A 13,493-nucleotide genomic window follows, 5' to 3' on the forward strand; every position below is an offset into this window, starting at 1 on the left:
CCCCATGTGCACTGCAGGTGGGGCAGATATAACATGCAGAGAGAGTTAGATTTGCGTGTGGTGTGTTCAAACTGAAATCTAAATTGCAGTGTAAAAATAAAGCAGCCAGTATTTACCCTGCACAGAAACAATATAACCCACCCAAATCTAACTCTCTCTGCACATGTTATATCTGCCACACCTGCAGTGCACATAGGTGGTCATTACGAGTTGATCACAGCCAGCAACTGCTGCTGCGATCAACTAGTACACGCCTATGGGGGAGTGTATTTTAGCTTAGCAGGGCTGCGATCGCTTGTGCAGCCCTGCTAAGCTAAAAAAATGTCAAGCAGATGTAGACTAGCCCTATACATACTTACCCTGTGCGACGATCGCTGCGATGCTGGAGCCGGCTTTGACGTCAGACATCCTCCCTCCGTTCTCCTGGACACACCTGCGTTTTACTTACCACTCCCCGAAAACGGCAGCCAGCGGTCCGGATCCGCCCTGGAACGCCTTCTTCCTGTCAATCTTCTTTGCGGTCGGCTCTGCGACCGCTTCCTTCGTTAGATGCGATGTAACCCGGCGACCCCTGTCGCCGGGCAACGTCACGCACGTGCACTGCGGACGCTGCACATGCACATTCCGGACCCGTTCGCACCACAGCGATAAACCGCTGCGTGCGAACGGGTCGAAATGACCCCCATAGTTTTTCCCAACTGCTAACAAATTTGCTGCTGCGATCAACTCTGAATTACCTTCTTTGTTCATTACCTTCCTTTTCCTGCACGTGGATAGTCACGAGCCCTTTGTCCTCCGCCACGTGGAATGTAAGCAGTGTGTCTTCTGTTTTCTCTTGGCACCATCCATCCCTGTCCTCCCCTACTGACTCAGAGGCTTTAATCATTGTGACACTGACAAGAGTACAGGATAAGGAGCAATTATCCCTGAGAGGTCCTGTCCCAAATGCCTTGCATTCAGCACATGCGCTGCAAAAGAGGAAGCACAGATGATAAGTTAATATTCTTCCTTGTAAAATAACTTACATAGCAACAGGGGTGGACTGGGATGGAAAACCAGCCCGGGATATTTATGGAGCGGCAGCAATCACAGTCTGAATCCCTATGTGGAGTGTGCTCTGATTGACAGGCAGAGGCGGTCGCGGGGCGGGAGGAGGCATGCCAACGGCATTAGAACACCGTTGGCAGGGCGCGGATCAGACAACGCAGGCGTTTCCGGACCGTTGGGGGGGCGTGCCGCTGCATGAAGTTGCACACAGCCACTGCGACCCGGGACGTGGCGGGTAGCGGCTTGCCAGCACACAGGGGCTGCGCTTGCAGGGAGCTACTCGCCAGGTGCAAAAGCATCACCACCGTATAATGCTTTTGCACCTGTGCGGGTGTGTGTGTGTGGGTGGGGTAGGGCCTGACATGCTGGACGGACTATCCCTGTCCTGGACGTCCCCCCGCATGTCAGAGTAAATGATCGTAGATGTGCTAAATTTAGCACATCTACAATCAGATCTTAATTACCCCCTGAGTGCGGTGGGCTGCCTGTCATGTGGGTGGTGGAGCCACATGACAACACACAAAACAGGCTCCACAGACAGGTGAATCTGCCCCTGCATAGCGATAATGATTTGTGGGTACCTCATTAACGGGGAGATGTACTAAGCCTTGGAGAGTGATAAAGTGGAGAGAGATAAAGTACCACCAATCAGCTCTTAACTGCCATGTTACAGGTTGTGTTTCCAAAAATGACAGAAGCTGATTGGTTGGTAGTTATCTCTCTCCACGGCTTAGTACATCTTCCCCTAAATATCTTACATTTATAATTGCCCACTTTTAACTGGAAGATACCTGCCCTGTGATTTGCAGCTTTGTACACATGTAGAAGTGAATCGCCTACAATCGCATCACTGATCCCCTGGACCACCCACATCTCTGGGGAAGTGGGAAGGATCCAAGACGGTCTACACTCCCGGAATAACCATTTCAGTTATCCGAAATTCAGACATTTCCTGGACATTCCATTTTTTGAACAGCACCACAGTAATATCCCTGTAAAGTTACCTGTGTTTCTGACATAGTGTCTGGCATCCAGGGCATTCACTACACAACTTGTTAAAGTATCCTTTTTCACAGACGCATTTATTGCACTCGCACTTTCCATGCCCGCTGCATATCCCGCTGGGTGTTATACAAGCGCTGGTATCCAGACTGCAGCCGCATGCACTGCCTGTGTAATTGGAGGTGCACTCACAGGAACCACATTTGCAAGTGCCCCTGGAAGAACCTGACAAGGAAGGGAAATAATAGTAAAATATGTATATACTGCTTACTTATCTGCATTAGCATGTACATGTCCTCTATATGTGTGATGCCCCTGGCTTCAATGGAAGCCAATGGATTCTGTTATACCAAAGGCTGCCAACAGGTAGAGCCGCTGAGTTCAGAAAGAGATAAATTGGTAAGTGAAAGAGGATTTGTGGTTTGCACTTGTGCAGTAGAGACAGAAAGATGCTGAGGAGCAGAGCTGGCGAGCAGGGTGAGGTACCACAGGTCTGTGAGCTTAGACTGGGTAAGCAACAAAACTGAGGTGATGCCAAGTACCAGTGCCACTGACTGCTCGCTGATAGAGGCAAGGGCGTTTTAAGAGAGGAGGGGACCCGTGTAAACTGTAAAGCCTCTGTTGCGGGCTCCTTCCTCCCTGGCAACAAGTAGACTCTGGCATAATGCCAGAGTTTACTGTGCATGTGCAAGTCTCCGGAAACATGGCTCCTGCACCTTGTTCCCGGAGACATCTCCAGTGCGCATGTGCAAATCCTCCAGAGGGGTAAGTATAATATATGGGTGCAGTGTGTGCGGTGTGGGCACCCCTGAATCCAGAGGCCTGCATGCACACATTTTAGAAATGCCTATGGTTAGAGCTCTGGAGACCTCAGAAGAAATATTAGCAGTGTGTTTGAGAGATCCGGAGAGGCATCGTGGCAGTGCGAAGAGCAGTTTTTCGGGATGAAACATGTTTGGGAGTGGATTGGATAGGACGCCAGAGGTGCCGTCTTATGTGGGATGACCGGAGGTACTATTTCTATGCACTTTTTCCGATATCTCTATATATCACAACTTTATATGTGAGTGGCTCTTAATTGTTTTCAGAAGAATTGAGTTTTAGACATATTTTACCATAGTGCGCCTTCTATTCTTTTTTCATGCACAGAAATACAGACCTTTGGGAAGAGAAGCTGAACAACAAAAACGGACAGCATCTGGACTTTAATTTGCATTATACGATTTTGCACAATATAGGAGAACATTTTTGTGTGTGTGTGTATATATATATATTACTATTACAAGAATTTTGTGACAGCCTCTGAGTGCCGCCTCATTTGTGATCGCCATACCCTGGGGGGCCTCACCAAAGCTCTCCACGGAGGAAGGCACCGGAGCGAGACACATCCCCTAGTGGATATTTGGAGTGCCGGGGCAACAAGGTACTATACATATATATATATATATATATAAATAAATCCAGCACTCTCATCAGGCATATCACATCGGTGAGGTGCACCCAATGATATTCCACTAAAACGGTGGGTCCACAAATATAGAACAATTACCACATCGGGGGGGGGGGGGGGGGGGGGGACTCTCCAATGAAAAAGAAGTCCATAAAAGTTCAATGATGTTTAATGTTCAATATAATGGCTCCAAGAAGTTGACGTTTCGATTCATGTATAGAATCTTTATCAAGACCAGCCAAAAAGGGCATCCACAGCGCCGTAACTAGGTGTGTGCATAAGGGGCATTGCCCACAGCGCACACCTAGTTAGAGCGCATATTCCCCCTATGCCGGCACGCCCCATACGCCGACTACGCGGCTGAGTGAGGCGCCACACTTAGGAGGGCGTCGGGTTGTCACGGAGACAACAGCACCAGCGGACTTTCAAATGTTGCGTCTGCCGCAGCCAATCAGATGCGGGTGTCCCATGGTCTACGGCTCCCAACTGAGTCTCTCCCCGAGCCATGCCCAGTCTCCGCCCCCTCTAGTGTCTCCTCCCATGACGTCTCCATGGCTGTAGTCTCTTCCTCTGAAGCCGCCTGCCCGCCCGTCCGTGTCCAGCTTAAGTCGCTGCCACTGCTGCTGAGGTCCCGGCAGCGCTGCGGCTGATCTCTGCTGCCTGTGAAGTGGACAGGAGGAGTCAGGAGCCGGCAACAGCACGTAAGTGCCTACACAGACACTACACTATACTATACTATATTACACTATACTTCACTACACTATATTACACTACACTTCACTTCAGAACACTACACTACACTACACTACACCACAGTACCTTTCACTACACTACACTCTAAGGTGTAAGGGGGACTCTGCCTGCCATAATGTGTGAAAGGGGGACCTATCCTGCCGTAACGTGTAAAAGGGGGACTCTGTCTGCCGTAATGTGTAAAAAGGGGACGCTGTCTGCCGTAATGTGTAAAAAAGGGGACGCAGTCTGCCGTAATGTATAAAAAAGGGGACGCAGTCTGCCATAATGTGTAAAAAGGGGACACTGTCTGCCGTAATGTGTAAAAAGAGCGACTGTATGCCGTAATGTGTAAAAAGGGGACGCTGTCTGCAGTAATGTGTAAAAAGGGGATGCTGTCTGCCGTAATGTGTAAAAAGGGGGACTGTATGCCGTAATGTGTAAAAAGGGGACGCTGTCTGCCGTAATGTGTAAAAAGGGGACGCTGTCTGCCGTAATGTGTAAAAAGGGGATGCTGTCTGCCGTAATTTGTAAAAAGGGGACGCTGTCTGCCGTAATGTGTAAAAAGGGGGACGCTGTCTGCCGTAATGTGTAAAAAGGGGACGCTGTCTGCCATAATGTGTAAAAAAGGGGACGCAGTCTGCCGTAATGTGTAAAAAAGGGGACGTGGTCTGCCGTAATGTGTAAAAAGGGGGCGCGGTCTGCCGTAATGTGTAAAAAGGGGACGCTGTCTGCCGTAATGTGTAAAAAGGGGAATGCTGTCTGCTGTAATGTGTAAAAAGAGGCTCTACCTGGTGTCGTGGCGCTACTGTGCGGTGTAATTTGAATAATGGAGACTACTGTGCACCATTATGAATTGGTATTATTTTGTGGCCACACCCCTTTCTCGTGAAGCCATGCCCCTATATTTTTTGCGCGCACCTACGATGTGCACTGCCGCCTTTTTACGTTAAAGGGGGGGGCGCCGATGCCGTTTCTTGCACACAGCGCTAAAATGTCTAGTTACAGCACTTTGCATCCATATAAGCAATGGAAAAGATTCTCAGAAATAATAATCCAGAGCCCACAGTATATAGACAATTCAATCAATTAGTACATTCTAAGCAGGTGAGTGGCATCTCTGCTACTCAGTGTGATCAATCCACCAGAAATAATGTAGTACATGGTCTCAACGCAGACAACAGGTATACATCAGGTCAGGGCTGTGCATGTGAGTTTGTTAAATGGAAAGAGAAAGGAAGCCATTTTCTGAGAAAGATTGATATAAGACCTGACTAAGGACCTTTTTCAAGTCACATACGCGACTGCATTCACCCGCCCCCTGGACCAGTGCACAAAACTATAGCTGGCCACCATTAGCATGTTGCGCAACCTTGCCCTGTGCTGGGCGGCCCCCAGCATGCAAGTGATAGCAGCTGCAGTTTTGCTGAATAACCTGGAACTGAGAGCCTAATTCAAGCTGATTTGTAGTTTTGCGAAAAACTACAACTCCTCTCTCTTTCGTGTGAGGGGGTGCCCAGCACATGGCAAGGCCGCCCAGTATACCAGGTCCCCCCCTGCTGAAATGTGAGCGCTTCGCAAAACAGCAAAGCACTCGCATATTAAGGGTAGCCCTCTGTCTTCACTGCTAGGCTGCGAAGGCAGTCGCTGGACCGCCATATCTTGGTTCACAGCGGCTGCATGTGACATCATGCAGCCGCAGCGGTCCGCCCTGCAAATGGCCCAGACATGCCTCCGTTGTCTGGCTAGCGCCCCGCAATGCCACATCGCCACTTCCAAAACAAGCGACACCGCCCCCGCCGGCTCTTAAACTGCGATCGCATGTGATCACAGTTTAATTCCTCGGGGGGGTGCGCATGCACAGAAGTGCGGAAATCGCAGAATAGCAATTTCCGCACTTCACCGATCCATGCTGAATTAGACCCAGAGATACAAATACTATTGAAGGCTGAACATAATTTTGCTACTACAGTGAAACTGCATTCATAGGGGGGAATTCAAATGTTTGAAAAGTCGGTTGGGTGTTTGTTTTTTCCTGTCTATTAGATACAAAAAAAACAGACATCCAACTGACTTTTCAAACAATTGATATTCCCCATTGTGCCATATCCATACCTCCCAACATGCATGATAAGTGAATTGGGACTTGAGTGTCTATCTACGCTGCACACGATCAAAAATGGTGCGTGACCTAAACAAAAGGTTGTGTGGCTTCACAGAATGCCATGAACGCAAGCCACGCCTCCCATTTTCTGTAACTATGGGGGCATGCCCAGCGCTCTGTGAGCTGCTGGCCATGTACCCAGTCCCTCTGTCTCCCGTGAATAGACGCTGTGTACATGAGCACAGCCTCTACTCACCGCTGACCAGTGACTGACAGGGAGTCTCCCGCTGCACTGTGACCTCTGGGTAGGACAGCAGGAGAGTGGTATGGGAGGTAGGCCTTATCATTGGAAAGTTTGAAACTATTGTACTCTGGAAGAGAAAGACCAGCATTAGATGCTAATTCTGGGCCTGATTCAGGTTTAGCAAAGCAAAAAAGCATACAACTGGGTAAAACCATGCTGCACTGCAGGTGGGGCAGATGTAACGTGTACAGAGATTTAGATTTGGGTGGTGTGTGTTCAAACTGAAATCTAAATTGCAGTGTAAAAATAAAGCTGTCTAAAAATTGTGGGCTACATGCAAAAGCAGCCAGTATTAACCCTGCACAGAAACAATATAATCCACCCAAATCTAAATCTCTCTGCACATTACATCTGACCCACCTGCAGTGCAACATGGTTTTGCCCAGTTTTGTGATTTTCTGCTTTGCTAACAAACCTGAATCAGGCCCTTTGTTAGCAAGAGTGTATTTCAATGAAAGTACTTTGGGGTCTATGTAATAGGCCTTGGAGAGAGATAAAGTGAATGGAGATTAAGTACCCACCAATCAGCTCTTGTAATTTTTCAAACACAGTCTGTAACATGGCAGTGAGAGCTGATTGGTTGGTACTGTATCTCTATCCACTTTATCTCTTTCCAAGGCTTAGTTCAGACCTCTTTGTGTTCTCCAGGAGAAGCCAGCAGAAGAGATGCTGCTGACAGCTTTTGGGGCAGGACCAACTCTTCATGTCATTAGGCCACGCTTTGGTCAAAATGCCAAAAATTGCATGTCCTTAGGGAAGGGGCAGGCGGAGCCAGCAATTATCATCATTTTAGCCCTGTCCCCTCCATATGCTAAGATTCCCTGGATTATTCCCTGTATCTCTAGGAATTGGGCAGGATGTGGAAGATCTGCCTACTCTTCTGGAGGTGCAGGGCACTACCCAAAAAATGTGGAGTCTCTTGCAACTTCCGGAAGAGTAGGCAAGTACATGTAAACAAAAAGAAAAGGTCGCACAAGTCGCCTGTTCCTTTAAACCAACCCTCTTAAATGTTTACCATTTTGTTCATATGAATTATCTTCACTGAAGGGTGCTACCACAGGCAAGATTGGGTAATATATATGCTAAAAAAGAGAAACAAGATTGCCTTATAGTGGTGCACATTACTAATATAAAATTTAACTTTTAATTTGTATTAATAAAAAACATTGCGAAATATAGGGTAAAATATAGAGGTAAAAAAATAGAAAAAGTGTTTTAAAATATGTGACACCTCGCACACAGGGCGTCCGCAAACTGTAAGTTCTGTATTCCTTTATAATATGCAAATGTTCATATATTTTACTGTATTTATTAATAAACATTATATAGTTCCCAGAAGTGATTCATGTCTTGTTTTATATTTATTAAATATTACATAGTTACCAGCAATTCATGTCTTGTTCTTTGTTCCTTATTTTCAATATAACCAATAAAGGTCATGTATGACAAGATATACTAATATTCAATCTATATGTAAGAGAATCACTATAGGAGTCTCTAACAAATCAGTGTGCTCACATAAATCCCTAAGAGATCAATCTCTTTGGTTGTGCCGCAAAAGAGTCCGATTAGACACAATAACCCAATGTTATATATCTTTCTTAAGAAGTTAATTTCTTCACAGCAAGATGTTTACAGATGATTTTATTAATTTCTATGTATATACAGTGTGTGTGTTACTCCTTGGAATTCATTCATTCCAGTGAACAAAACAGTCTTGCTTGGCTGCGTTTCTGGAATAAGTAACGTCCATTAAAGACCAGATCCAAATCCCACAAATGTCTGGACATATGGTAGAGGTCACTATTATTCCATCTTACCACACATTAAGGAGATATACTATAGTGCTAAGAGTCTAATAGATATTGTTATATTAAGTGTCTGTTCTTCATTTATAGTACACTCATTCAGTCTAGCTGTGACTCATATATTGCCGCATATACTTCAATGTTAAGCCCAGTAATCACGGGCCGATATAGGAGAGATGTGTGCTGAGCGAAGCGCTCAGCACACATCTCTCCTGCCGCTCAGCACAGCGCGATCTGTGCTGAGCGTGCGGGGGGAGACGGGGGGGGGGGGGGCGCTCACTTCACCCAGCGGGTGAAGTGAGCGACCCGCTAGATTGGCCTGCATGCAGGCCAATCTAGCAGCGGCGATAGTGATGTGCGGGGCCGCGCATCGCTATCGCCGAGGGGGCTACACACGAAGCGATCATCCCGATATTCTAAGCAATCTAGTCAGATTGCTTAGAATATCGCTCCGTGAGTACCCCCCCTTATAGGTTCTATGGGGTTAATTCCCTTCTACACAGGCAAGTATTGATAACAACAGTCACACAGCGTCTGTGTCCTTTATTAGCAGCACAGCACAAGTCAAACAGTCTGACTATAACTCATGTGTGGCTCCAAATGTTTCAATATTGTAGCTATTCCTTAGCTTCTATCAGCACAAGCAGTTGTTGATTAATGTTGTTACACTGTCCGTATTCTTTATTGGTAGCCCAGTCACACATGCTATATCGCTGTGGTACACAAGACTATCTACATACACATTTCTCTATCAAAATGATCATTCCCTTCCGGGAGTGTGTAAGATCTTTGTTTCTCTGCCTCCGCATTAAAACAGTAGTGGACGCCGTATGCGCAGGGGGGCCTAACGCACGTTTCGCAATTGCCTCTTCTGAGGCTCAGAAGATGCAATTGCGAAACGTGCATTTCATTTAGATAGAGAAATGTGTATGTAGATAGTCTTGTGTACCACAGCGATATAGCATGTCAGTGATTTAGATTGATACTCTAATATTACACCCCTCGAAGGGTACAATTATATAGATAGAAAGTGTGCTTAGACAGCCATACGGAGAGCAGTGTTTCAACGTGCTGTTATTATCAGCACACTCTACCATGAGACTCAGTGTGTGATATGTATTGATTTAGGTGGAATATTTTGTAATAAAGAATCACCAATAATCCACAAGAATTACACAGTAATAAACCATACTTTGGATTCAATTAGAAATCATGTCCTAATAGCTGTCTGTACGGATAGAAATTAATTCCACAAAAATGGTTATAATATTGCAACACTCACAGCACCATATAAGTTACAGCTAGACTGTGTAATTGGGTTACTAATAAAGAATATAGACACAGTGTAACAACATTAATTAACAGCTATTTGGAGCCACACATGAGCTATAGTCAGATTGTGTGACTCGTGCTGCTAATGAAGGACACAGACGCTGTGTGATTCTATGTATTAATAGCTGTCTGTGCTGATGGGAATTAACCCCATAGAATCAACTACCACTATCAACACACTCTATTATGAGACCTAGTGTATGGTATATATGCAGTAAAATACTGTAGATAATTAGGGAAGGATATATACTGTGTTAATTATTGAGGTGGGATAATTTGCAATAAAGGAATGCACTAATAATCCACACTAATCACACAGAAATAAACCATACTGTGGATTTAAACAGAAATCATGTTCTAAGAGCTGTCTGTACTGATAGAAATTAACCTCACTGAAATAGTTACAATATTGTAACATTCACAGCAGTGTATGAGTCACAGCTAGACTGTGTGACTGGGCTACCAATAAAGGATACGGACAGTGTAACAACATTAATCAACAATTGCTTGTGCTGATAGAAGCTAAGGAATAGCTACAATATTGAAACATTTGGAGCCACACATGAGTTATAGTCAGACTGTTTGACTTGTGCTGTGCTGCTAATAAAGGAAACAGACGCTGTGTGACTGTTGTTATCAATACTTGCCTGTGTAGAAGGGAATTAACCCCATAGAATCAACTATAACATTGAAGTATATGCGGCAATATATGAGTCACAGCTAGACTGAATGAGTGTACTATAAATGAAGAACAGACACATAGGGGTATATTTACTAAGCTCCCGATTTTGACCGAGATGCCGTTTTTTCTTCAAAGTGTCATCTCGGGAATTTACTAAGCAAAAATCACGGCAGTGATGAGGGCATTCGTATTTTTTTTTAAGTTGTAGGAAAAAAATACGAATGAATACACCATCGGTCAAAACGCGGCTCTTTAGGTCTGAATCACGGTCATTTACTAACCATTCGTATTTGTAATGTGTCTGTGAAAAAATACAAATCGTAAGAAAGTGCTAAAAAAAAACAGACCTGCTTTTTATTACCGTGTTCTGATATGCATGCACGGATCCATGAGATCCGTGCATGTTTATCAGTGGGAATGGGTGGGAAAGTGTTAATTTTTTTTAAAAAAATTGCGTGGGGTCCCCCCTCCTAAGCATAACCAGCCTCGGCTCTTTGAGCCGATCCTGGTTGCAAAAATATGGGTAAAAAATTGACAGGGGTTCCCCCATATTTAAACGTCCAGCATCGGGCTCTGCGCCTGGTCCTGGTTCCAAAAATACGGAGGACAAAAAGAGTAGGGGTGTTTTTGTAACCAGCACCGGGCTCCACTAGCTGGACAGATAATGCCACAGCCGGGGGTCACTTTTATACAGTGCCCTGCAGCCGTGGCATTAAATACCCAACTAGTCACCCCTGGCCGGGGTACGCTGGAGGAGTGGGAACCCCTTCAATCAAGGCCCCCCCCCCTCCAGCCACCCAAGGGCCAGGGGTGAAGCCCGAGGCTGTCCCCCCCATCCAAGGGCTGCGGATGGGGGGCTGATAGCCTTTGTGAAAATGGTTGAATATTGTTTTTAGTAGCAGTACTACAAGTCCCAGCAAGCCTCCCCGCAAGCTGGTACTTGGAGAACCACAAGTACCAGCATGCGGCGAAAAACCGGGCCCGCTGGTACCTGTAGTACTACTACTAAAAAAATACCCCAATAAAGACATAACACACACACATTGAAAGTATAACTTTAATACATACATCCATACCACCATATACACATACTTACCTTATGTTCACATGAGGGTCGGTCCTCTTCTCCAAGTAGAATCCATGGTGTACCTGTTGATAAAATTATACTCACAAAATCCAGGGTAGATCGGTCCTCTTCATCTTGAAATCCATTTGTAATCCACGTACTTGTTAAAAAAAATAAGAATTTACTTACCGATAATTCTATTTCTCGGAGTCCGTAGTGGATGCTGGGGTTCCTGAAAGGACCATGGGGAATAGCGGCTCCGCAGGAGACAGGGCACAAAAAGTAAAGCTTTAGGATCAGGTGGTGTGCACTGGCCCCTCCCCCTATGACCCTCCTCCAAGCCAGTTAGGTACTGTGCCCGGACGAGCGTACACAATAAGGGAGGAATTATGAATCCCGGGTAAGACTCATACCAGCCACACCAATCACACCGTACAACTTGTGATCTAAACCCAGTTAACAGTATGATAACAGCGGAGCCTCTGAAAAGATGGCTCACAACAATAATAACCCGATTTTTGTAACTATGTACAAGTATTGCAGATAATCCGCACTTGGGATGGGCGCCCAGCATCCACTACGGACTCCGAGAAATAGAATTATCGGTAAGTAAATTCTTATTTTCTCTATCGTCCTAGTGGATGCTGGGGTTCCTGAAAGGACCATGGGGATTATACCAAAGCTCCCAAACGGGCGGGAGAGTGCGGATGACTCTGCAGCACCGAATGAGAGAACTCCAGGTCCTCTTTTGCCAGGATATCAAATTTGTAGAATTTTACAAACGTGTTCTCCCCTGACCACGTAGCTGCTCGGCAGAGTTGTAATGCCGAGACCTCTCGGGCAGCCGCCCAAGATGAGCCCACCTTCCTTGTGGAATGGGCCTTAACCGATTTAGACTGTGGCAGGCCTGCCTCAGAATGTGCAAGTTGAATTGTGTTACAAATCCAACGAGCAATCGCCTGCTTAGAAGCAGGCGCACCCAACTTGTTGGGTGCATACAGTATAAACAGCGAGTCAGATTTTCTGACTCCAGCTGTCCTGGAACATATTTTCAGGGCCCTGACAACTCCTAGCAACTTGGAGTCCTCCAAGTCCCTAGTAGGTGCAAGGCACCACAATAAGCTGGTTCAGGTGAAACACTGACACCACCTTAGGGAGAGAACTGGGGACGAGTCCGCAGCTCTGCCCTGTCCGAATGGACAAACAGATATGGGCTTTTTTGAGAAAAAACCACCAATTTGACACTCGCCTGGTCCAGGCCAGGGCCAAGAGCATGGTCACTTTTTATGTGAGATGCTTCAAATCCACATATTTGACTGGTTTTAAACCAATGTGATTTGAGGAATCCCAGAACTACGTTGAGATCCCACAGTGCCACTGGAGGCACAAAAAAGGGGTTTGTATATGCAATACTCCCTTGACAAACTTCTGGACTTCAGGAACTGAAGCCAATTCTTTCTGGAAGAAAATTTACAGGGCCGAATTTGAACCTTAATGGACCCCAATTTGAGGCCCATAGACACTCCTGTTTGCAGGAAATGCAGGAAACGACCGAGTTGAAATTTCTTTGTGGGGCCTTCCTGGCCTCACACCACGCAACATATTTTCGCCACACGTGGTGATAATGTTGTGCGGTCACCTCCTTTCTGGCTTTGACCAGGGTAGGAATGACCTCTTCCGGAATGCCTTTTTTCCCTTAGGATCCGGCTTTCCATCGCCATGCCGACAAACGCAGCTGCGGTAAGTCTTGGAACAGACATGGTACTTGCTGAAGCAAGTCCCTTCTTAGCGGCAGAGGCCATAAGACCTCTGTAAGCATCTCTTGAAGTTCCGGGTACCAAGTCCTTCTTGGCCAATCCGGAGCCATGAGTATAGTTCTTACTCCTCTACGTCTTATAATTCTCAGCACCTTAGGTATGAGAAGCAGAGGAGGGAACACATACACCGACTGGTACACCCACGGTGT

General features: G+C 46.0%; 1 protein-coding gene across 2 annotated transcripts in view; it reads right to left on the reverse strand.

The window, feature by feature from the left end:
* ITGB7 (integrin subunit beta 7) overlaps positions 1-13,493 on the reverse strand; it is a 109,461-nt gene that overhangs the window by 7,278 nt on the left and 88,690 nt on the right. For both annotated transcript variants that reach the window (XM_063952101.1, XM_063952102.1), the window contains exons 13-14: positions 2,052-2,274; positions 754-968 (exon numbers count right to left, since the gene is read on the reverse strand). In XM_063952101.1, coding sequence (XP_063808171.1) covers positions 754-968; positions 2,052-2,274 — 438 coding nt within the window. The remainder of the gene's footprint in view (positions 1-753; positions 969-2,051; positions 2,275-13,493) is intronic.

Source organism: Pseudophryne corroboree, chromosome 2, assembly GCF_028390025.1.
Source record: "Pseudophryne corroboree isolate aPseCor3 chromosome 2, aPseCor3.hap2, whole genome shotgun sequence".
Lineage (NCBI taxonomy): Eukaryota > Metazoa > Chordata > Amphibia > Anura > Myobatrachidae > Pseudophryne > Pseudophryne corroboree.